The following is a 24,239-nucleotide window of genomic DNA, read 5'->3' on the forward strand; positions in this document are numbered from 1 at the left end:
TTCAGTATTTTGTCTTGGCTTCCTGTGACATTTAGTGGATAACAAAAACCTCCCATTGTTTTTGTCTTCACCTTTGTAGCATTTCTGAGTACCTTTAGCTTGGTCGCTCGATGCCTGCATGTTTCAATGTGATGGCTCATGTATTTGTCATTATCACTGTCTTGAATGTAAAGAAGGTAAATGTACTCCTTTAATGAATAAGTAATGGCTTTAGATAAATTTCTCTTTTTAATAATTTTCTCCAAGAAAGTGTTTTTAGCTGCAGATAACTGTTTCACTCTAAACTTTCATACTGGTTTCTTTATTTTTGACTGAATATGCATGCCAGTAACCAGTGGACCTCCAGACTGGAGGATCTCTTTTCTTGAGGAAGACTTGTTTTTTCAAACAACCCTTATTTTTTCCAATTTTTTTGGAAGTGTCTGAATAAAAATAGGGAACTTGTTCCACATCAGCATTTTTGTTCCCATAATTTTAGACTGAGATGCTTGACTTGCATATGAGGGTTTCTTTCTTAAATATGTACTCTGGAAAGATAGCATGGGGTATGGAAGTGAAGTTGTGTGATTTTTTTTATTGGTATTTTCTCCAGCAGTTATTTGACAATCCCCCACTTTGCCTTTGGAAAAATGCAGCTGAAGGCAGTGGTTTTGCAATAATTTCCCTGTCTCTGAACTGAGCAGTTGGGAGTGCTGTGAGATGCATAAAACTGAAGGATGCTCCTTTGCACTGAGGACAGCTCCAGTTAGAGTTCGTGGTTTGGGCACAGGGCAGAAGTGCTTTCTGAATCCTGTCATTATAACACACAGGATCTGGGGGTTCTTGATCAGACAGACTGGTTTTATTGTGGTCTTTAGAGTAGTCTTAGAAACACTAATACCCAACAGCAGTAGGTGGGAAACTGGGGGGCAAAAAAAGAGTTTAGAAAAAGCATGTGAACAGAGGCATGAGATAGCTGATATCTGAAATTCAAAAGCTCAACCAGTGCTCAAGAAGAAGGAGAGACTAAAATAATCAACTGACTTTATTTCCACTTTCCCATTTTGTAAAAATGAAATGCCATTTCTTCAAGTTGGCGCGATCTAGAGCTCTTCATTGTCACTGACTTGAATTCATACATTGTCTTGACTTTACCCTTGATTTAGTGTCCTCAAGTAGTGCTGTGGGAAAACACTTGGGGCTTGTAAAAGGCATTTCATTGCTGTCTGGTGTAGTCTCTGTGGCACTTGTGTAGAAGAGATCTCAGAGGTTTCATGAGTTATAACCTGGGGCAGGAGGGAGGCTGCTGCAGTGGAGTAGCTGAATGCCACTGGCAGCCTTGCTGTGGAATACTCTTCTGGTTAACACTGCATATTTTTCTAAGCACTATGATATTCAACTTTCAAAAGGCAAGAATCTTTGTTAATTGTTTTGATTTATAGTAGAAGCTCAAAAGCTAAATGCAAGCAATCAAATACTGAAGAAAAAATGTGGTTTTGTTATGACTTTTCTGTTTTCCTGTATCAGTTCTTTCAGCTCAGAGTTGCTACTGAAACAGCTGTACTGCAAAAGTTGAAAATCCAAACTTTTGCATCTGTAGAACTTTTTTACAAAAGAAAAGGAGATTTCTGTCTCTGCGGTTGAACGATGATTCAGATTTAAAAAGCTGTTGTATCAGTCTTCAGATACTGAGGAAGATTTTGTTTAATTTTTACAGAGCTCTTTCTGCAATAAACTCAACTATTGTAATCAATCCGTTGTTATTTTTCCAGGTTTCACTAAATGGTACACAGTTTACAGACAGTTCTGTTGGATCAGAATTCACGGGTGTTTCTCAGGTATGTGCAGTCAAATTTTGTGGGTATGTATAAAAGCAGAATTATTTACTAATGGGAAATTCAGCAGTATTAAAGATGCTAAATCAAACTCTTCAAAAAGAATGCTGTGTGAGATTGAGATGTTGCTCATTGAAGTCAGTTTCTGGTTATCTCCTATTTGAGCTTTAAAAAACAGTGGAATCTTTTTTTTGAAGTCAAATTTTATTGTTATAGTACGCTTGAAATTGGGCCTGGATGTTAAAAAAATCTATGCAGTTTTATGGTAATAAAGTTATTCTTGGAAATAAATCTAAATACATAGCAGAGATGCAGTTATTTCTGTTCCAACTTGTCCTACTTCCAGCTTTCATTTATGAAAGTTGCATCTGAACATGTTTCAGAGACAAAGTGAGCCTGGGTGTTTTTCTTGCAGAGATGCATCCCACATTTTTTGAAGCTTGACTAGTGGAAAAATATCCTGCTTTTCAAAAAATGTGTACTTTGCTCTGATGACACTGAAGAGACATACAAATGTGACCTAATTGCAAGCTCTCCTAATCCAGCAAGAGTTTACTGCTCATGTTGAAATGGTCACATGAACAGTCACTGCATTCATCATGCTTTAAATGAATAAGAAACTGCAATTTATAGCTTCATTTTAGTAGGACAGAGTCATAGCAGGTATTAGAGATGCTTATGATTATGATTTAGATTTGTTGATTTTGTTGAAGTTTCAGTTTTGATTTTTGATTTGCATTGTGCTCTAGGAACCAAAGGCTTTGAGATTCACATCTCTTGTAAATATGGACCCAGTGGGGAGATTGTTAGGGTTTCACTGAGTGTGGCCAAAACAAAGACTGTTGTTCCTGCTGTGTTTGCCATGGTTTTTTAGTGATTGTGGTGCAGCTTTAAGGAAGTTACACACTCACATCTTGGCTTCTGAAAGTCCCTGCAGCGTGGCTGAGGCATGTTTGCCATGACCTTTACCTTTGCAAAAGAGTAAGTGTCAGGTTGTCTTAGCTTCTGAGCTTTTACATTTTTGTCCTCTTCCTGCTTGTTGGAAGATGTCCCGCAAATGATGTTCATAAGGATTTGTCTGAAAAATAGCTATGAAGATGTCATCCTTCTGACAAGGACTCACCTAATCTGGCTTAAAAAAAAATTGATTTAAGAAGGAAACTTTCAGGGCTAAGGGATAAGCAGCCATGGGCCTCCTGCACGCAGGGGTTTTAGGCATGAATGAGATCTTCAGTTGAGTGCAGGTCAGCCAAGAGCAATGTCTAGCTTGGGAGATCTGTTGGTGCTTGTAGAGCCTATAAAGGAGTTGGTCAGCCCCGGCCTTTCAGCTGGCAGAGGGAGTCTTCCTACATGAGAGCATTTTCTAAAAACCTGCAAGAGACTCCTGGAGAGATTGTGTTCTTTTTCCTGTCTTAGTGCTTAGGTGCAAATTCTAGAAGCAGCAGAGTGAGCAAAGGTTAGCTGTTCTTACTAAATCTGTCAAATTTCTCATGAAATTTTGAAAGATAGGAAGATATTTATGGAGATGAAATCAGTCTGTCTTTGGGTTTTTATGTCTAGAATTCTTAGTTTTCCTTTCCATATTGCTGAGTCTGTCAGTTTTACAAATGTGAAAAACACAAAAATCAGTGTTCGTAATGCTCTGCTGTTTTTCTTTAGATGTCAGCACTAGAGAATTGATTTGTTGTTGCTGTGAAGACAAGAAGACAGTGAATTATGGTTTAGCTTGACCTGGTCCTTTGCCCTAAAGAACTGTTCACCTGTGTGGTTCAGCCTTACAAGATTTTTAAAACTATTTTTTTTTCGTTAATATTGAGATTGGAGCAGTATTAAGAGCAGTGCTTGAATTACTTGGAGTTTGCTTTTTCTCTGAGGAAGAATTAAACTATTTTGATGCTTACATAGAAGGTGTTGTTAATTAAGGCAGAGTTAGCAGTTGTAATAAAATTGGGCAAAGCTGTGATTCTGCCATTACATGATATTTTGTTCCAATCATCTCTTGTGTCTCACAAAATTGGGTTCTCTTTGTCTTGTGCTGCCTAAGTTGTTTTTGACTATCAGCCTTGGTGGAGAATCAGCATTGCATGGCTGAGCCATAGTTTCATGCACTGTAACATCTTAGAAAAGAATTTGGGTTTTGAAGTACCTCTGTCCTTGTAAGCTGCCAAGTCTACTTGATTCAATAGCTGATAGTGGATTTTAGGACCCTACTGATTTGTTTTGTTGAAACTGATTTAAACTTTTATTTTGTAATAGGCTTAGCTGAATGTGACTTTGTTTCAGGTAGTATTGTAAAAGGAAGTGTCACAGAGCTTAAAAGAAAAGATATTTTTCTTTTTTATCTGTAAATGGTGACAGTAAAAGTAAATATCCCTTTTTAATTTTACTTGCTAGATTATTACATCTAGGCTAAAATATTTTAGAAGAAAATACTTTAGACCATGCTCCTTTAAACCTTCTTTCTAAATGGGAATGTATTAATAGTCAGAATTGCTTGCCTTATGGATATTCAGACTGCTGTGTTTGTTGAGACACTCCAAGTATTTACCATTTGATAATGACTAGTAAAATATGTGTGTTGTTTTATGGGGGTTTTGTTGTTAGTTTCAAGTATCAGAATATCTTTTCTGACATGTATCCTGTGAATAACCAGTTATCTATCAAAACCTTTGTTTGTAGACCCCATTTACCTTTGGCTTGGGCCAAAGGGCACCATATACAACTGGCGAGCATTGTCTTCTTTGTAGAAGTGAACGAAAAGATACTTCGCTTTCAGAGAGCGGAATCAAGAATTCCAGCAAAACAGCACTTTCCACATCTCCAAAAGCAAACAATATGCTGCATCTTCCACTGTGGGTGTGTCCAGACTGTCGAAGAACAGTCGAGAAGGAGGAGAGGCACGCTACAATAGAGCAGTCTCTCGTGGTAAGTTCAAGTACCTCAGTAGCCTGAGAAGATGCTTAGTTATGGGCTGCGTGTCACTTTGTGCTTTGGAACCACTGGAGCTGTAAATGCTTAAAAAGCATTTTAGGTGATTTTGAGATGGCTTTATTTAAACTGAAGAGAAAAGTTGTTCCAAAAGTGAGGAGTTCTGGTTCTGAGTTGAGAAGTTTTAAGTAGAGCAGGGTTTGGATCTGTGTTTTACTGAGGTTTTTGCTTTTTTAATTCATTGGATCTCAAGCTTTGTCCTTATCCTCTGTACTTAAATACAATTTCTTCTACTTTTACCAGCATGAGCTTACTCATTACTTGTTTTTCTGTTTTGTATGCTCATACTGCATTTTCCTCTCTTTGTGAAGTAAGCTATCTGAATTTGCCTTTTTCTTTCAGTGAACTTCTTGAGTCACTGCACTTGCACTGACACCTTCCTGCAGATTTCTGAGTTTTGCTGTCTTTTCTTTCCTGTATTCTTTAATAAAGAAGCACAGCTTTGCATAGCATGAATGTAACAGTTTCTTAGTCTTGGTAGCACTGCAAGTACCAGTTTAATATGTGGTGCTAATATTTCAAGTTGTGAATCAACCTCATGTAAGAGCTGTGCTTAGTGTTGCAGGAAGATACTAAAAGTTAATTGACAGGTCCAGCAAAACCTCATTAGAAGTAAACTATGTTATACTGCAGAACCACGTCTTCATGACTGACCTGAGAAGTCACACACTTGGGATAATTGGAAGTACTGTTGATTCCAGCTGACACCTCCTTGCAGAGAGCTAACAGGCTGTGCACACACCCATACGCACATACAGGTTTTTATTTCAGTAAGTCACTGTGAAGAAAGATTGTATGGAGGGTGTTATTACACTTCTGTTAAAAGTATGGTTAAGGATTTTTTTGTGAGGAAAATTTAAGAGTATATCACTTGTATACAGCTTGTGTTTCCAGATAATGTTGCTATTAACAAGGGTAGTAAACTAATCAAAACAGGTTACATCTAAGGAAATTATAGTGGTGGTATAGTGGTAAACACATCCTAGAGAGTTCAAAGCACAGCAAGACTGAAGCACATTATTCTTCAGTTGAGTCAAATTTTTTGACATATTTAAGGAACTAGTAGAGAAAATGAGTGTCCTAGATGTGCAAGGAAGACAAGATTTGCTTCCTACACGTTTTGTTAAGTTACAAATACACCAAGTGTAAAGAAAAATTCACCTTGTTTTTTAATTTGGCAACAGTTTTCTTTTCAAAGAGTAATTTTTAAAAGCAGATAGCACATAGATTTTCCAAGGTTGAAAGCTTGACTTGAAAAGGCAACTATATGAATTAGGTGGCTAGTCAAATTATAGAAGCCAGCTGGGAAAAAAACGCCAAAATTAGCTTAAAAAATTTTTTTTTACCAGTGACTGCAAGTCAGAATACAGGTGGTTTGCTGGAGATTTTCCTTTGTTCAGGTTGCTGCTGCTCTCATTAGCTTGCTTGGTAGCAGCTGCATGCAGGCTTGTTCTTACCTGTCTGCATCCTGATCCAGGATTTGGGGCACAAAAAAAAACACCTTCAGTCACAGTACTGATGTGAGAGAGGTCTGTGCCAGGGAAATCTGGTGGCAGACTTGGGAGGGCACAGGAGAGAAGCATGGCATGTGCTGGGGCTGGAGCACAGAGAAGGGAGAGAAACTGCAGACAAAAATAGCAGCAGTCTTGGGCGAGTGGTCTGTGTCATCTGCTGGAATTGAGCAGCACTGTGCACAGGAGATTGCATCCATCTCCAATGGCAGCAGCTTTCTGACATCCATTGCTATGAAATACTATGTCTGGCTTTTACAAACAGGGAGATTTTATCATTTTTACTAGAAGGGCTTGTTAAACTCCGGAAGCCAAACATACTGTTACGTGGAGACTGAAGAGATAGTGCTGGTTTATGATGAAGTGTGGATGATGCAAGCCTTCCTTTAACTTAGTTCATTGTTTATGCTGAAGTACATAAAGGTGATAATTATAGCCAGTATACTTTGGTCATTAGAAATGAAGCTTTGTTTGTATCATTGGTCGTCTCTGTTCATCTCTTGCATTTATTAGGCTTTTGAAAGAGTAGTTCTTTGTGCCTGATTGAGTCTCCTCCCAAAATACATGCAGCACTAAGAGTTGCCACTTTAATATTTGTCTGCTTAATAACATTTCAGACCTTACAAACTGGGTTATTTTTTTTTTCCAGAGCCAAGATTTCCTTTTGCACATGCCTCTTGGAAACAGTGGATCACAGCAGGAATCTGTAGGAGGAGGAAGAATAACTGTTGGTGCACAGACAGTGCCTGCTGCAGATCTTAGCAATTCCTCTCCTTCAGACATAGCATGCAACTGTGAGGCCTGTAATGAACGCAGGTAAGAGCTGAACTCAGCCTCAGCAGCACAGTGGTTGTAGTCAGACTTTGGCAGTGTTGTAGCTTGTTTGTAGGTGTGTGCTTGAAGTATTGAAACAGTAATTTCTGGATGTCAGTATTTACCCAGTTTCATACTTTATTCTAGGCATTTTCAGATGTACTTTTTTTTTTCTGGAATAGTAGGAGTCAATACACTTATGTGATACATACAAACAGAGGGTAATTATTTTTGTCTTCAAATGCAGAGAAAATTCAGCAGAGCCTGAACGTGAACCTCAGCAGCTACAGAATTACTGGTCTGAAGTCAGATACATGGTCCGGTGTATTTATCGTCAAGCTGGGACCCCTCTGGCAGATGACCAAGACCAATCGTTGGTACCAGATAAAGAAGGCATGAAAGAGCTGGTGGATAGGTATATTACTTCAAAGAATATTAATTCTATTTTATTCAGGATTTTTCAATACTAGTTTGAATGCATGGGAAGCTATTAAGTTCATATGCTGTTTGCAATAGGAATACAAATGTATAATTATGAAAGGGTCCCAGAATGTTATCCTTCAAAAGGCCTTATTCATAAGACAGTGTTAAGTTTGAATTGCCCCATGTGAAAATCTTACCTTGTGGAACTAGCTTGAGTTAGGTGCAAAGACTGACTACTACTACTTACTGTGATTGTAATACCTGGAAGAAATTTTATAAAAATAAAGAATCTGATCACTAGATGAGGCAGATTCCAATTTCATTCTTATTTTAGAAGTCACAGTTGTAGCTTTTTAAGGTGTTGAAGTGAAAATAGGCTTAATGAGATTCTCATTGGTGGGTTTTCTGCTTTTAAGAATAGTGTGGCAAACCCTGAAGGGCTCCAGTAGGATCATTTCAGTTTCTCTCTAACTCCATCTGTGGTCAAGGAGTTTTTGTTCTGCTTGGTTCCATATATGCTTAATATATTGAGATTTGAGCAGTTTGACCAGCTATAGTTTTCATGTGCAATTTCTAGTTGAACCTAAATTCTGGTGAGGTAAAGACACGTTTGAAAGAGAAATTAATCTAGCACTGCTCTTACTATGACTGCACACCTGAACTGGCTTTAGTAGAGAATTAAATAAGCATATTGCACTTTGTTTATATAAAAACTGTTTGGTTTCATATGTGAGTTGTGTATGAGCAGAGCAATATAATGTCCCTCCCTATTAGTCACACTTTGTTTATTCAAGTGATCAAAACATGCAATATAGGCTTGGAAATCAAAGATGTTTAAGTGTTGCATTGTGTGTTTGTAATTAAAACTGAATCACAGCTAATGTGGTTATTGATGTTAGGCATCTCCTTAATGGAAAAATTTTGGAAATCAGAACATAATACTGTGTAACTTTCTTACATACTCAATAGCTTTCATTACTCAAAACTGTTTTTCACTTTTGAGAAAGATTATTACAATACAAAGACAGAAACAGGATTTCAAAGAAGGAAACCTTAAATGCCAGTTGGATTATTTTTTGCTTGAGTTTCTTATGGTCTATAAAATGAAAAATAAAAAAAGAATATGGTTTGGGCAGGCACCAGTGTGTCCAGTCTGTAGTGCGAATGTCATGCAGAATTTTTTTACAAAGTTAGTCAATGTAGGTATTGAATGCATTAAAAAAAAATCTTCCATTTAGGTAGCATGTAGAAGACCATGCTGTGGCTGAGTAACTCTGTTAAAAAGGCAGAAATTCCCACTTCCATGCGTTGCTCTTGTTAGACACAGCTGGCAGAAAATGGAGTGTCTGGTTGTCTTTGTTGGAATAAGTAGTGGTGCCAAGTAATGTTCCTATTGTATGTTGGAATACTTGATGGCAGCATGATAGAACTGTTTTGTGAGTGGTGAGGGAAAAGCATGGATTAGATAGCTGCAGACTTCTATTCATCTTACTCTGAAGAACTTACCCCATTCATTTCTTCTTCCCACCTCCCTGTGCTGTAAAAAACCCAAAGCATTCTGTGCATGCTTAAACTCCATGCACAGAAATTTAGAGTGAAATTGAATTATTTCAAGTGGTTCAAAGCAGCCATCATGTTCAGTTTTCTTCTGTAGGCACTAATTTGTCACATGTTAAGAACAACACAGAGAGATTTTGAAGAAGCTTATCTGAAGAGTCTGGGTGCCTGCACGGTTGGATGCAAATGGAGTTAAGATTTTGAACTTACAAGTTGAAGTGAAATTCTAAATCTAAATAATTTTACTCCTCAGGTGTGCAGGCATCCTATTCCTTAAGGTACACAGGAGCTCAGTCCATACGTGTAGAAGTAGGGGACTGGACTGTGTTCTTTGAGATTTAAGGTAGTTCTCTAAACCTGAGCCACTGAGGTTATTTTTGATGAGGATAATGATAACTGGTAAATACTCCTAGGAAAATGAAAACTGTTGATTACATGCTCTTTTTTTTCTTTTCTGTCACAAATATTATAAAAATCAAGGCTTTGTGAAAGAGATCCGTACCAGCTTTACCAGCGGTTGGAACAGCAAGCTAGGGAGTACGTGCTGGAAATGAAGGTTCGCCTGCTCAGACACTTGTCCCTGGGCTCTAAGGTTGCGTCCACGTTAGCGACAGAAGGGCCACCCCAGGCACAGCAGTTCATCTCACTCCTGCTTGAAGAGTACAGTGCACTCTGTCAGGCAGCCTGTACAATCAGCGCCTTCCTAGTTACTCTGGTAAGACTGAAAAAACAGCCTTTGTGCTCCTGCTTGCCAGGGCTAATGCTGGCAGAGTCATTTCTGTGCTCTTTCAGGTGTCCTCTGTGGTTGTAAATTGTAAGGTTCTGGTTGTGTTCGTCATTAGAGACAGGGAGATTCTGAAAATGCAGTTAAATATTCAGAAGTGTAGAGCAGGCACGTCTTACAGTGGCCTGATGAAATTTTTTTTGTTCACAAAGAAAAAGGTGGGATGTTGTTTATGGCACTCACTCTGAAACAAATCTTCAAGCTGATTTATGAAATACTAGATAGCCTAATGTGGAAAACACTTCTCTGATAATCTTTAATGGTCTCTTCACAACCATGATCAAGTGACACCAACTTCTACGTGTAGCACTAACTTAAATTGTTTCCATGTTCAACATTTCATTCACAATCCAGGATGGCTACTTGAAGAGATTGTGTTGCCTCAGACTTAATCTGCAATGTAATTTATTATTTCTAAGGTTCTACCTTTAATGCTTTTTTGCCATCTGATTGGGATGTTGGACTTGGGATTAAATTTTTGGGTATAAAATAGGCAGTAGCTTTAAAAATTTCTTCTTGAGTCACTGTCCATTGGGTGAGTAATACAATAAACAAATTCTGTAATTGTATTTGTTTAAGGTCTTAGAGAGTTATTAATCCTGTTTTGTTATTAATCCTTTCTTGTGCATCCTTTGTTAATGTCATCATCCTGCCCATCCCTTGTCTTGTGTAAGCTTTGTGCAAGGAGAAAAAAAAAGGTGGCAAAAATGGGGAATTTGGATTTTATTGCCAGTTAGGTGAAAGTGCTGTCTGGATGGGTAAAGAGAGGAAAAAATAGATGGGACATACACTATCATGGCCAAGGATATAAAGTGGAGAGGAAGCAGAGTTTTATTACAGAGTTTTATTATGGCTGTCAATAAAATTAAATTGGCAAAGCAGGAAGATGTTTCTTCTAAGAAACTTGAGCATATCTGATGGGGTTTTTTTTGTTGTCTATGCTCTGTATTTGCTGTTGTCTCTATTATCTTTCCCAGCTTTATCACTTAGGTACAGACATGAGGTCACTCCCATCTCCTGTTTATTGGCTGCTTTTAACAGTCACTAAGTTTCTAACAAGGTGCTTGTGAGAAGGTTGCTCTTGAGGTTGTTTTGCATTGCAGCTTGTTCAGCTGTAAAGCAAATGGTTTGCAGTGCACCTCAGCTTTGTCAAAGTGGATCTGCCAATAATCAACCCATTAATGCCAGAATTACACAGCTGATCAGAAAATAACCACTGTATACCTTTTTCCTGGCAATTACTGTGAACTAGTAGTTATGAAAATGAGTAGGTATGTGAGATTGAAATAATAGCCATGAGAAAACAGAAGATGCTTGAACTCCATAGTTCAACCGCTTTCCTGACAAAACTAAAATAAAATTTTTCTCCTCTTTTAAAGAATGAAGCATAAGAAAACACAAAATATGGCAGATTTTTCTTGTATTTTTCCTTCTGCAGCCCAGTCAGTGCTGAGAACATCTTTCAACTAAGCTGTGACCTTGAGAAACTGAAATGTGAGAATGTAGGATACTCTCTCTCTCTCTTGTCATCTGTTTCTTAGATTTATTAAATAACCTTTTTGTTAAATTGAGTAGTATGTCACAGCTTGCAGTACAGGTAGTAGGGTTGCTAATTTTTTCAGTGTGCATGGGTGTTTCCTCTCAAGATACCAGTACACTATGGAAGAAGGAATCTTTTCAACTAAAATACATAGCAGGCAGCCAAGATTTCTAAACTTAGTGCTGCCTTCCTTTAAGGATGAAAGCTTTGCATGTAGTGTACTGTAGAAAGGCATATAATGCCTGGAACCTCCACCTGTGAGAAACTGAGTTCTCAGTGAAATTATGAATAGTTGTCCTGCCTTTCAAAGGAATCTATCTGACTTCAGTAGCAGAAACTAAAGCTTTGTGCCCCACCAATGCAGGGAATGACAGTTTATACTGACAGCAATTTGGAAAAGACTCTGGTCAGTACAGGAGGGCCCTCACATACACAGCATACAGACTAGAGAAGAAAACTTTCCTGAGGCTTCTTTGTGAGAAATTCCATAATTTGCACAAACTGGTACACAAGAGTTTGTAGATAAGTGTTGATTGTTTTGTTCACAGCATAATATGGAAATTCTTGAGAAATCAACCTCAGTGAACCTTGAGAAATTATTAGCATTTTATAGAAGTTTAAAATATTTTGAACACATGATACTCAAAATGAAAAAGTACATGTGTCTTGTGCAACTCAAAAAATCCCACCACCCACCCTTCTTAATAATAATACTTTTAACTTAATTGGGTTTTTTTAATGCTGGTAATCTTGTCTTCAGGTCTGATAGAAATATGTTTTGTTGGTTTACTTTTTAACCCACTGTTATTAAAAAAAACTTTAAAATTACAGACTATAATACTATGGTATTTCTGTGTGCTTAGGGTTGTAGTACTTAAGGCCCACTTGCTGATGTGAGAGCCAGAATGCTTGCATTTAATTCTGCTGTGTGGTTGAGTCCTGGTGTAGAAAACCTGCGTACTGCTGGCTTTATGTAGGAAACCTTGCTGCCTTAAAAAGTATATTATACGTGTTTTGAATTCTTGTGTTGTATTGATAATAGTTTTAAGGTTTAGCTCTTGAAATTACATACAATTATGTGTTAAATAACATCAAATATAAAAATGTTCTGCTTACCAAAGGAGTAAGCTGTTGGTCTTGTCTGTTTAGAGAACTTCATTCTTTAAACTGTAGCTGAGGAGAACTATTAATTTAATGTTATGTCAGTTTTGAATAAAGATTATAGGTTGACATTATATATGTGTCTCATACTAGTTAAGGTCAAAAAACTGAAAAATAATCATAAATAGACAATTGTTTGATAAGAAAACCTGAGAATTACAGGTTCAGATCATAAAATGTATCCTTTGCTACAGAAATGAAAGGGAACTTCAAATAATGTAGACTGATTTTTTTTTTTACATTGTTTTTTTTCTTAAATTCATGACAATTTAGAAGGAATTATGCTACGGTTATTTAAGTCATTAAAAATTGCTTCAGTTCTGAGGGTTTGGGTTTTAAAACTGCGTAAGATCTGAGCTGGTTCATAAAGACTGTAGGTTGGAAATTAGACTTCTAAAAAATCATTGCCTTATGCAGAATATAGGTTTTCTTCCTTAACCCTGGTTTATTTCTGATTGTTTTATCATTATAGGAAAATGAACATTTGAAGAAATTTCAGGTGACATGGGAATTGCACAACAAGCATCTGTTTGAAAATTTGGTGTTTTCTGAGCCACTCCTGCAGAATAGCTTGCCAACGCTGGTGTCACAGCTAAGGTAGAGTTTAGCTTTTGTTTTGTGGTTTCAAGCAGAGATGAAAACCCATGTTTGCAACCACAGCATTAAAAAATATATGCTGCTACAATTGAATTGGTAAAAATCTTTGTGGATATCTCTTGAAAAGAGTGTTGTTGATTGAGCAGGCTGCTGTTACAACTTGCTTGTCAGAAGAATTACAGCCCTAATTTGCTTAGTGGTAGGTTACTCAGTAAAATGACAGCATCTTGTGTAAATACTGATGGTATGACTGAATAGTACTGTTTTCAGTTATCAGGCATTGCTGCAGTTTCTGCAGCTCTACAAGCAAATTAAAGCCTCATTACCTTCTACTTCCCATAGTGCACAGAACTGGATTTGGAGTTTCAAGCATCTTTTCACTGGAGAAACCTCCTTGCTGTATGCTTGTAGGTCTCATGGCTTTAAAGCTCCCGAAGCATTAAATTGTCTATTTTCTTAGTAGGGTTGCTCTGCTTGTAATTTGTGTACTGCTGAAGTGTTTGGGTTTTCTAGGGAAGAGGTATTAATAGAATTTCCTTTACCCTAAGTCTGAACGTTTTTAACATACAGTCATGGGTGGTACATGTTGACCTTTCAGTCTTGTTTGTGATGAAGACACATTTTTGATCTGTGTACACCTGGTTTAAAGGTAGCAGTTTGACTAATACAAGAAATGTTGTGCACAGTGAATAAAAAAATTTCTTTTGAGTCTTCCTTTTGCTAGTAGATACTAGAAAGGAAAAAATGAGACAAAAAAGTTGAATTGTTGCCACACTTAGCAAGAAGTCTAAGGTCCCTCATAACTTACCTGATTTATTTAGATTAAACTGGGTTAATACTGAAAGCCTTTCTCCCCCTGCCCCAACAGCTGATTTTGTTGCTGTGTTCAACAGCATGTACATTGTGTATTTTTCCAGTGATCTGTGGCTTCTTTTTCTGTGATTATCCTTCGTCGTGTCCATGCTTTTTGACAAGGCCTCTCTGTATCTCTTTACTCCAGCAATGCTGACTATATAAAAGTATTTATTTTCCCTTTATCTGCAGAGCTGAGAATGGTCTTAGTGAGCTTTATGGTTATTTCTTAACAAAAGCATTTTTCATTCCTGTACTTGTTCTGTGCTACCGCAATTAAAGTCAGAGCAACTGACTTTAAGTCAGAAGTTGTGTTTCTGCTGTCAGTGTGGTGAAGGCATCTTCAAAGCTTACAAATATGAAATCAGAATCTCTTCCTGCAGGACTTTCTTTGCCAGTGCATTTTCTGGGTAGTTTATGTGAAACACCCTTGAACTTAGGGTTTTGCCTAGTTTGGTTGACATGAATAATTTTTTGACAGGAAAGGTTCAGCACAAGCTTCCCATTTCTAGGTTATTTAGTTTATGTCTTGTTTTTCTTTGATAATCATAGATTTTCTTTGTGTTCATGGTCTCTCAGGATTTTGTTATTGAGTTCTCTGTGTTTTGAAGTGGCAGAATTAGATTTCTCTGGGAATGATATGTTTCTGCCTTCCATTGGAAATTAGTGGAGAAGTGCTCCATCACAGAAGCCTCACGTGGAAAAGCAGGGATCAGCCTAGTCCTCTGGACATTTGGTGAACAGAGATTCACTTATGTGCAGCAGATAAATTATTGCCAGAGTTTTTTTACAAAGAGCATTGGCCTCATTATTTTCTCTTCCTGAAGAGAAATGTGAAATGGCATTTTGACATCTCAGCTTTGCTTAGATTTTGGGTGTTCATCCTTGCTTTCATCCTTTACTTAAATCATGAAATTTTTTGTATACCTCTGGCTTTTTCAAAATATGTAGTTGGTGTTCTGTGGTTAGTTCCAAGGTTGCTTATCAGATGTCAGACTTGAAGAGGTTTTTGCATAGGGAGGTTTAAACAGCAGCTTTGTGGGGATGGAGTTTGCTTAGCTGATACAAGATCAGCTGTGTCAGTATTCCACAGCTGACAGGGGACATCTGCTGGGGTAAACTACCAGGGTCTTCATGTGTTGTATCTTGTTTGGCTACACGGTCAGCATCTGTGGCTTGTTTAGGAGGCAGCTCATCTACACAGTCTGCAGACCAAGTGTAAGGGCTGTCCATGGCTTAGCAAGAGTTAATTAGTCAGCAGGGCTTCCAGGTCAGACACAGCATCCTGTAAGGATGTATTTTCATAATGAGTGTTTGAGGAAATCCAGTTCTTTCAAAGGTGAGTGGGTAGTACTTCCTGATGAAGGTGTCAATATGAAGAGTTTCTTAGAGGTTAAATAATATTGATTGGGTTAAGATGCTTCTGATTACGTGCAGCCTCTGACATGCCTTCTGAATTCACCACACTGCTTTATTGGGATGTGGTGACCAATGAAGTGACCAATATTTGGGACTTCTCTGTCCCCTTTGCTTTTCCAGCATGGGATGGGACAGTGGTGAACTTCGGTTGCATGCCATTGTCCCAAAAAATTGTGTCCCTGATCAAGATATGTAGGTGTACAGTTTGTGAGCAGGTGTGGCTTGGAAGTCTCAGTTACTTTAAAGTGAGCAATTCTTGTTAAATTTTATGTAAGTTTGGTATTTTATTACCTTTGCTTTTACTGCAGTCGAGGAGCATACTCCACCTCTGTTTAGAGGGCTGAGATGTTCACTAAATTGTTACTTTATACTTGCCTTGGGGGGTGAAAGTGTATTTATTTACTAGGATCGTGTTACCTTTACTCAGAGTTACAATAAAAAATTAAAGTGTAAATGCTGTTGCATTGCTAGAACAATTTTTTTTTTAGATTTACTTCTTTTCCTTCTAACTTGAGCATATTTTAAAAAGTATTTTGTGTATAACTACTGTGTGAAAGAATAGTACTAGTCAGGTGCAGTTATGAGAACAAATTACTGGTTTTTATATAGTAGGGATTTGATTTTCACATAATTACATAATACTAGAAATAGAGGTTCCGAAAAAAGTAGTAAGATGTGGTCTAGTAACAGGAGTTGGCAGTGTTTGCACTAATAGTAAGAAAGTGTTGTATCATGAAGGCACTGTGTCCCTTGGAACTTCTTTTTGTGCTCTTCAACCCATAGATATCCCAAGTTTTAATGTGCAGAGTTGCTTGTGCACATTAAGTAGTTGTGTTGCAGGTTCTGGGCAAAAACAACAAAACAAATTTGAATTTATTGGCAAATTCACACTATCAGCTGGACCTTGGTGCTTACTGAGTTGTCTGTTTGCTCAGCTCTTCATTATGCTTAATTGCCAAGTTAAGAGGATAGTTCTTTGCCAGGTGACAGGCAGGACTGTGTGGTTCTGAGGTTGGGTTGCCATCCTATTGCAATGAGAATTTATAACCTTCCTGAAATGCTGGAACTGAGCTTAAATATCACATTTTGTGATGCTTCAATTTTGGTTTTTTGGTACTGGCTTTGATTGCTACACAACCTCTGTGACAAATTAATTATCACACAGCTTCTCCTTAATTACTGAGTGTCAAAAAGCTTCAGTTTATTTGTGTCACTTGACAAGTCATTACAATTCAGTGTGGTTTAAACACATGTTATTGAGTAGAATTTTGTCTTTTATTATTTGTCAAGTCACTGTATTGGGAGTTGACATATTTGCTTAAGAAGCATTATGCTGTGCAAAGATGCAGCAGTGGGAGGGGAGGTAAGTCTGTCTCCTGTTTCTGGGGCTCCTCACAGGCACAGTCAGCAGTGACTGACATAACCATGTTTTGAATTCCATGCTGCTCAAGTGATAGTAGATAACTGCTTGTATCTCACTTGCCTCACATTTCCCACCTGGAACTCCGACTCGTCTAGTATTCTTTTTAGCACTGGTCGTGAGAGTTCTGCCTAACAATCTTCTGACTTTATTTTTAATATGTAGCTCTGAAGTGGATAGTCAACATGTATATTTAGCCCATAGAATTTGGAAGGATAAATATATCAAGCAACCAAATTTGAACAAATAGGTTTGTCATCCGGTTGCTCATGGGAAAGAGGCTCTAGCAATGTGGCACTTCCCACATTCTTGCTGTTGTTGGTTACAGAAGATAGGAATAAGCAGGGTTTGGATAATTTTTGAAAAACTACTAAAAATACACAGTTTTTGGGATACAAGCAGCTCTGTGGGCCTAGGTGTGTCAATAATCACATTTTCACAACATTCTTTTTGTCTGGCAGATTCTAAAAGTGTGATTCTTCAGTGAAACGTTTCTTCTGTAACAACTGCTGTTTGAACTTTTAGGCTTGGAACAACACACGATTCCTGTAGTGAAGATATGTACAGTACCTTGCTACAAAGGTATCATCAGCTGGAGCAGGAAATGGGCCAAGTTGCTGAAGCATGGCTTGAATGCCAGAAAAGAATAGATGATTATGTTGATGAACAGGTAAGAGCCATGCAAACAGTCTCAAGACTGATTATGTAGGGAGCAATCCATGCAGGATTGTGCCTTCAGTGAAGAATAATTTCTTGGGTATTTTTATCCAGGACTTTGAAGTAACAAAATGTAACTTTTTTCATTCATGTTAGTCATTCACAATAGAAAAGCATGAACTTAAAGTACTTAGTGGTGATTGTACAATGACATATTCAAATTGTTGAAGCAGATAGTTGTGTTCTTGTTTGGAGATGGTCTTTGAATATTTTACAAATATGTTAGCCAGTAAATGAACCATAGGAAATAAAAATAACCTGTTCCACAAAACCCCCTAAGCTTTCAAAATAATAAGTGCATGAAATGAAATCCAGAGAAAGAGGTAAATTTTAAAAATTATGGCATGTTTTGGAGTGTGATGATGATCATTGTACAGTTGTCAAAATGGAAACTGCAGTTTGTCTCAATGCATAAATATTTGAGACCTCTGAAGCAGTCCTTTATTCAAGTATATGGTCTTATAGCTAATTCTTCTGAATTTGTGCTACGTTTCAGAGAACAATCATGTTATTTTGCTGACTCCTACATTGCTGAGAGCTTAATTTTCAGAAAAATAGGTGTTTATTTTGCAAGTGTTTGTTCACTTCAAAAATTTCTCCTGTGGCTTTTGCCTCATGCTCAAAAAAATTAATTTTTTAAAAACACCTCAGGAAAAGAGTGTATATCTGCTTAGCTCAATCTGAAGCGTTCTAGGAAAAAAAAAAATGTCTTGGGGCTACAACTGAAGATAGAGAATTCTATAGAAATTTCATTCTGTTTTGAAGTTCTATGAGCAGTAGGAATGTGGAGAACTAATTTGAGGTTCAGTAATACTATGTTGCTTCCATAGATGACAAACATACTTGAGTCTTAATGGTGCACTGTAAATGTCCTTCAGAAGTTGTTCCCTGTGTTGAAGATTTAAGTGAACTTTTACCATTAATTCCAGTGCCTTAACGATGGAGACAGGATATAACTCATTTTATTTTTAGAGTTCACTCTATATTTGGGGACTGCATCTGTGAGCTTTGAGTTAAAAAGTTTTCTCTTGGTCTGGCTGATTTTGCGCACCAAAATATTTGATTGCAGCTCAGTAAAATGTCATCATCTCACATTTTATGCTATTAGAAGTCATTGTTCCCATGGTGTCAGGGTGTCATGGCTGTCTGATATTGCCTCTCTAGTAAGAAAGGAGCCCACTTCACTGCCATTATTCAGCTATTTTTTTAAAGTGGCTTTTCTGTAGAGTCACGTTCCTATTTGGTTTCTGACTGGTTGTTCTCCTCCACTTGATAATCAGCTCTTAACTGACTTTTCTGTATTTATTTTTATCAAGTGACCATGCAGCTGCCACAAGTCCTGTCTTGTAGCACTTTTTAAATTTGCTCAGTGAAGCCTGTGTCCTTTGCTGACAGGCACTCTTCTCCCAGTTGGGGAATTTAATGTGATGACTTATTTCCTAATGACCAAAAGTACCTGCAGCGATGGCAGGGGTGTGTAGAGGAAACAATTGTAAACCTTAAAACCTCAAATTTTAAAGAAATAGTTATATTTATATTGGTATTTATTGGTAGGAAAAAGCGTTTTCACAGTCATGCCTTAAACCCTTTGTTGGTGATAACCTGTGATACTCTCTTGATCAAAAATACATTATTCAGTATAACCATTATACCTGAATTTGCAGTGACATTTTTGTCAACAAGGTAGAAATCAGAAAGCCCAGCTGCTATAGAAACTGTGGATCATTCACTTAATAGCGAATGCATGTTCATTCGTTGCTTGCTTCTTGGCTCAACAAAATTATGTGGTTTTCTTGGTAGTGTTTGAAAAGTTAAGAAGGAAAAGAGATTTAAGAATGGTTCTCACTTATGTATTGTGGAACTGTACCCAGAGCAGCCCATCAGCAAAGATAATTGATGGACCCTCCACTAGAGTATGTTATGTTACTTGTTGGTAAAAAAAAAAGGAATAGCTCTTGCAAGCAATACAAATATTAATTGTTTAAGGCTGTGTAAGGTAGCTGTGTCATGCACAGACATAACTTAATTCGCTGGTGGGCCATGTGTGTATGCTGTGATAAAGTTTAGAATAAGGCATCATCTGTATCAGTGCCTGTATTAATCATATGTTAAATCCGAGAAAAATCTTTGGAGCATCTTGAGTAAAGGAGAGTTTTAAGTGTATGTAGCCTGATTATCCAGATCCTGATTTCTTTACCAAACTTACACTACATTTACCTAGGAGGTCCTGGGTTATTTCAGCAAGTAATGGCTAGACAGTCATATGTGCTTCATGCCAAAGCATTTCTTTTTTCATTTCCTATTTTTGTTTTATTTTTTTTAACTGAAATGCTTTTGCCCAGGCAGAGCTTCTTGTTTGTCTCTCCATATTAATGTATGATTTTTTTTTTTTTAAAGTTCTGGTCAACTTAATAGACAAAGTAATATGGGCGTAAATTGGTTTTTGTCTTTATGGTGGCTGTGTAAATAATTGAAGTAATTATTATTTTTGTGTGCTGAGAGTTTGTGATAGGAGGAATTATTTTTGCTATTTCTAGTGAAATAGTCTAGGAAAATAGATTCACACATGAAATTTGGGAAGATCAAATGTGTGATTTACATTTGGTGCAGACTTGAAAATTTGGAAGAAACAAGCATCCTGTGATATATGTATGGACATGAGAGTTTTCACAGATGATTTACTGTTATGTTTCTGTTCTGACCAGGCTGCTGGCTTTCTTGATTAAATCCATTTCAGAATGGAAGAATACTTGTTCACCTGTCTTGCTTGTCTGATGGAGCTCAAATACTTCTTAGCCTCAAATAAAGAGGGAGGGAGGAAGGAAGAGGGTGGTAGTGACCCTCTCTTCTCCATTGGGCAGTGTTAATAACATATGCAGTCCAGATGTACAAGACTTAAGTGTAAATTTTTTTTTTCTGATGGCATTTGAATTTATCTCACTCCCTAGTAGAGTTCTTGGGCATGATTCATGTGGTTTGTATTGCAGCTGCTTTGCTCTGGTGAAATAAATATTCACTGGGGAAAAGAAAGGAGGGAGAGAAGTGGGTTTATATTATTTATGGAATCAATGACTTAAGATACTTGTAGACATGGAGTATTGGCAAGGCTGCAAAGGTGGAAGTAGGAAAACTTGAGTGTCAGCTCCTGTTCCCATTAATGCTCAGGTACCAGGCTTTACCCTGTGCTGTTTGCTGTGACAGATTCTTGGCAGGCTTGAGTAGTAGGCAGCTCCCAGTTAATGCACTGGCTGTTTTAAATGTCCTTCTCTGGCATGAAAAGTCTTCTTTTACAAAGTGTAGTGAGTGCAGGTGGCTGACTTTGATGGTGAGGGTTCATGTGACAGGGCACCCAAACCAGTGAGAGCTGCTGGCCTTAAAGATAGCTCAAGGGTTCTCAGGAGCTGATAGTGAATCCAGGATGAAATTTCTGATGTTGCTTGCCACAGGCTCTGCAGTAGCTTTTAGTGTGTCTAAGAAATGGTATGAGTGATTTAAGAATATTTAATGGTTGCCTTTTTTTCTTATTTTTTATAAACACACGTGGACATGGTAAACTCATTTTGTTGTGTTAGCATTATCTCACTGGAGCAAAGGAAATCCACATCCACAGTAGTAATTAAAGTATGATGCTGATTGTCTCAGAAATGAATTAGGCAAATTTTTTCCACTTAATACTGCTTTAGATCCCCAGCTTAAAATTTCATCTTCCTAAGTTAAATAATGATAATAGCAATAATGTACTTAGCTTAGTACTGGTATTTTAAACTTTTATCAAGTATAAATTTCAGGAGGCATGCTTTTGAAGATAAAAAGAATGTTGCTAATGGTGTAACCTAGTGGTCTTTGACTCACTAACCTATTTTATGAACCAATCTCTTAGATTCTATAAGGTCTTATTCATCATAAGATTATGATGATGATGATTATTATTATTATTTAGGTAATTTTTTAAAAAAAAATCTGTGAAAGATAACCCAGGTAGTTGTTTTTCCTCACTGATGAAGTAATGCTGTTAAAATGTTGTAAGGTACGACAGGAGGAGTTTTGTTCTTGCATTTTGTTGTGTTAGAGTTCATGAAAGCTTTTGTGTTCCCTCAGAGTCAATTTGTTTACTAAATCAGAAAAATATCATTTGTGTAGAAAAAGTTTTGGACTCTTGCTCATTTATGTTGATATGATTTGAGAGACAAGCAATTATAAGGTATTTTTCCAGCATTAGATAAATCAAGTGGCATGAAAAACTTTGATGAATAAATAGTGTTAGTCTAGGTCACTACTTTTGATTCTTTTCACTCTTTGGCTGATTAGTTCCACATGTGGTACTTCAGGGTTTACACTTGAGCCTGCATTGGGGCCTTGCTGTAAGTCCAGTGTCTCTGGATTTTAATGGATTGTAGTGAATCTGAGATGTTGAGTATTTAATAGCAATCACTGTTTATTAAAAATACTATTAAACTATTTAATGAAAAGAAATAGTAGTATAAGGAGTAACAGTAGAAAAATCTGAGTGGAAAATACAAGTGAAAAGTCATGTAAATAAATATAAAATCTTTTGTTTAAGTGACTCCAATTATTAGCAAATAAAACGCATTTCATATTGACTACATGTGTAAGTACTTGCACAGTAGTATAGATAAGCTAGGTTTAATGAAACAGGTAGGCCAGTTGACAACAAAGTAGGTTTTCTATTGTTAAATCAATGAGTTTTCCTCAAATTCTGTTTTAGATGGCAATGAAAACAAAACAACGCATGCTAAAGGAAGACTGGGAATTTTTTAAACAGAGGCGTTTTATTGAAGAGCAGGTAGGATTTTTTTTTTCATACCCTTTTAAGTTATGCTAATGCTGCACATATATTTGTAAGATGCAAACCTGAGTGTAGTATGTTATACTAGTTCTGTGCAATCTCATTCTGCAACTATGCCAGGCATGGAATTTGATCAGCTAAAATACAGAGAAGTGAGATCCAAGAGCAGGTAAAAGTCTGTAATCTCAGTTACTACAAGGTAAAACATAAACACTATATAGTCTTAGGACTGAATGTCAGGTGTTTAAAATCTTTGTACAAAAAAAAGGGGAATTTTTGTTGCCTTAGAGTGGGATCCAAAACAGCCAATACATTGAGTGTGGAGCTGTCTTGACATACATGGTAGGGAATATTGTGTCCAAGAGTTTAACAAATGCCTGTGTGTGTGCAGGAGTATGAGCCTCAGTGTCAGGGCAGGTGATGCCACCTGTTGAGACTCCAGAGATAGCTCCTGCAGTTCTTTTTGGGGGAAAGGGCTGAGCAGAACTGTGTTCCTTTTTTTAAGCTGTAACCAGAGAGGGGCCAGTAGAAGTTTCTACTTCATTATAAAACTGCTGTTTAAGACTCAGTACTCTCTTCTGCAGCCTAGAAGTGTTCAAGTGTGCATCATGCTTTCCATAAGAGTACAGTGGGCTTCGGATAGAGTCAACTCTGGATGGAGAACCTCTCCGTTCCTGTACCAGTATGCAGAAAGAAACGCTAGTCATGAGCCAGAGAGAGTATGATAGTACATTTTAATAAACTTAAACTTAAGCTTAAATTGGCAATGTCTCAAAGCAGTCATCAGTAAGTACTTTTTCCTATAAGGAACATAAGCCTGTGTTAACCATGTATTCAGAACATCTGGTATACAGGTCTCCTCAGAGGACTTGAGGAAGAATCCTCTTTTTCCTTGATCCTAATTGGCCTTAAGTGAGCTGTAAGACCATGGCTGCTTAGGTAAGGATCAGGTCCGGGCATCTGTAGAAGTGGGAGCTTAGGGACATCCTTGTTTAACCTAAGGCTTGTAGGTATCTAATGAAATCAGGTGCTTTCAGGATTAGGCCTCTGCCAGGTGGAGATTATTTGGATTGTATTTTTTCACTAATGCAGTCAAGTCCTGTTTTGGGCAGCTACTCTTGACTCCATACCATTGTAGCTGCCAAATTAATCCTAAACTTTTTTGATTTGCAAGTTAAGGGTCAGTTTGCTTTCTCCATTTGTCAGCAGTGTCCTTTTGTGCATATCATGAAACAAGACACAAACTGCTCAAGTTCAGAATGCATCAGCAGAAATACAGGGCAAGATGTACGTATGAACGAGTCAAGGAGACGGATTTGTCCACTTTCCTATTTCATAGTAGAGAGAGACTTTATTTGAAGAGTCTTGATGCCAAATGTTTGTAATTTGTGACTTTGAACTTCCTTTTTGTGATCAAAACACCACCTTCATGGAGTTACTCTGAATTATTCTGCTTTTAAGTTATTTTGCCCAAAGAACCCTTTTTGATTATGTGACTTGTCATTATATGCCGTTGAATTTTTAATGGGAGGACTTGCACTACTAAAACACTGCTTTTACCATTTACTTCAGCTAAATAACAAGAAAGCACTATCTGGGGAGAACAACTTCACAGACACAATGAGACACATGCTGTCATCACGTTTGAGCATGCCTGACTGTCCCAACTGTAATTATAGAAGAAGGTGAGCTGATGTTTTTAGTATGAAATCATAACAAATCCTTATTGTCCTGTTCAAGATAAAAAGAAATACATTATTGGAACAAAGAGTGTGGTTACTAAATACATGGTAGTTAAACAAGATCATAAAAATCTGTAATTTAATTTTTGAACAG

General features: G+C 37.3%; 1 protein-coding gene across 2 annotated transcripts in view; it reads left to right on the forward strand.

The window, feature by feature from the left end:
• Nucleotides 1-1,755: 1,755 nt before the first annotated feature.
• The window catches only part of FAM193A (family with sequence similarity 193 member A), a 45,617-nt gene continuing 23,133 nt past the window's right edge, over nucleotides 1,756-24,239 (forward strand). The window contains exons 1-9 of one of the 2 annotated variants that reach the window (XM_041458137.1): nucleotides 1,756-1,817; nucleotides 4,494-4,739; nucleotides 6,963-7,129; nucleotides 7,374-7,541; nucleotides 9,587-9,821; nucleotides 13,064-13,188; nucleotides 17,405-17,549; nucleotides 22,323-22,400; nucleotides 23,976-24,088. In XM_041458137.1, coding sequence (XP_041314071.1) covers nucleotides 4,650-4,739; nucleotides 6,963-7,129; nucleotides 7,374-7,541; nucleotides 9,587-9,821; nucleotides 13,064-13,188; nucleotides 17,405-17,549; nucleotides 22,323-22,400; nucleotides 23,976-24,088 — 1,121 coding nt within the window. In that variant the 5' untranslated portion in view covers nucleotides 1,756-1,817; nucleotides 4,494-4,649. Of the gene's footprint in view, nucleotides 1,818-4,493; nucleotides 4,740-6,962; nucleotides 7,130-7,373; nucleotides 7,542-9,586; nucleotides 9,822-13,063; nucleotides 13,189-17,404; nucleotides 17,550-22,322; nucleotides 22,401-23,975; nucleotides 24,089-24,239 lie in introns of those variants that run through there. The other variant, XM_041458128.1, reaches the window with a different exon arrangement.

This window comes from Pyrgilauda ruficollis, unplaced genomic scaffold (assembly GCF_017590135.1).
Source record: "Pyrgilauda ruficollis isolate IOZ18807 unplaced genomic scaffold, ASM1759013v1 scaffold1, whole genome shotgun sequence".
Classification (NCBI taxonomy): domain Eukaryota; kingdom Metazoa; phylum Chordata; class Aves; order Passeriformes; family Passeridae; genus Pyrgilauda; species Pyrgilauda ruficollis.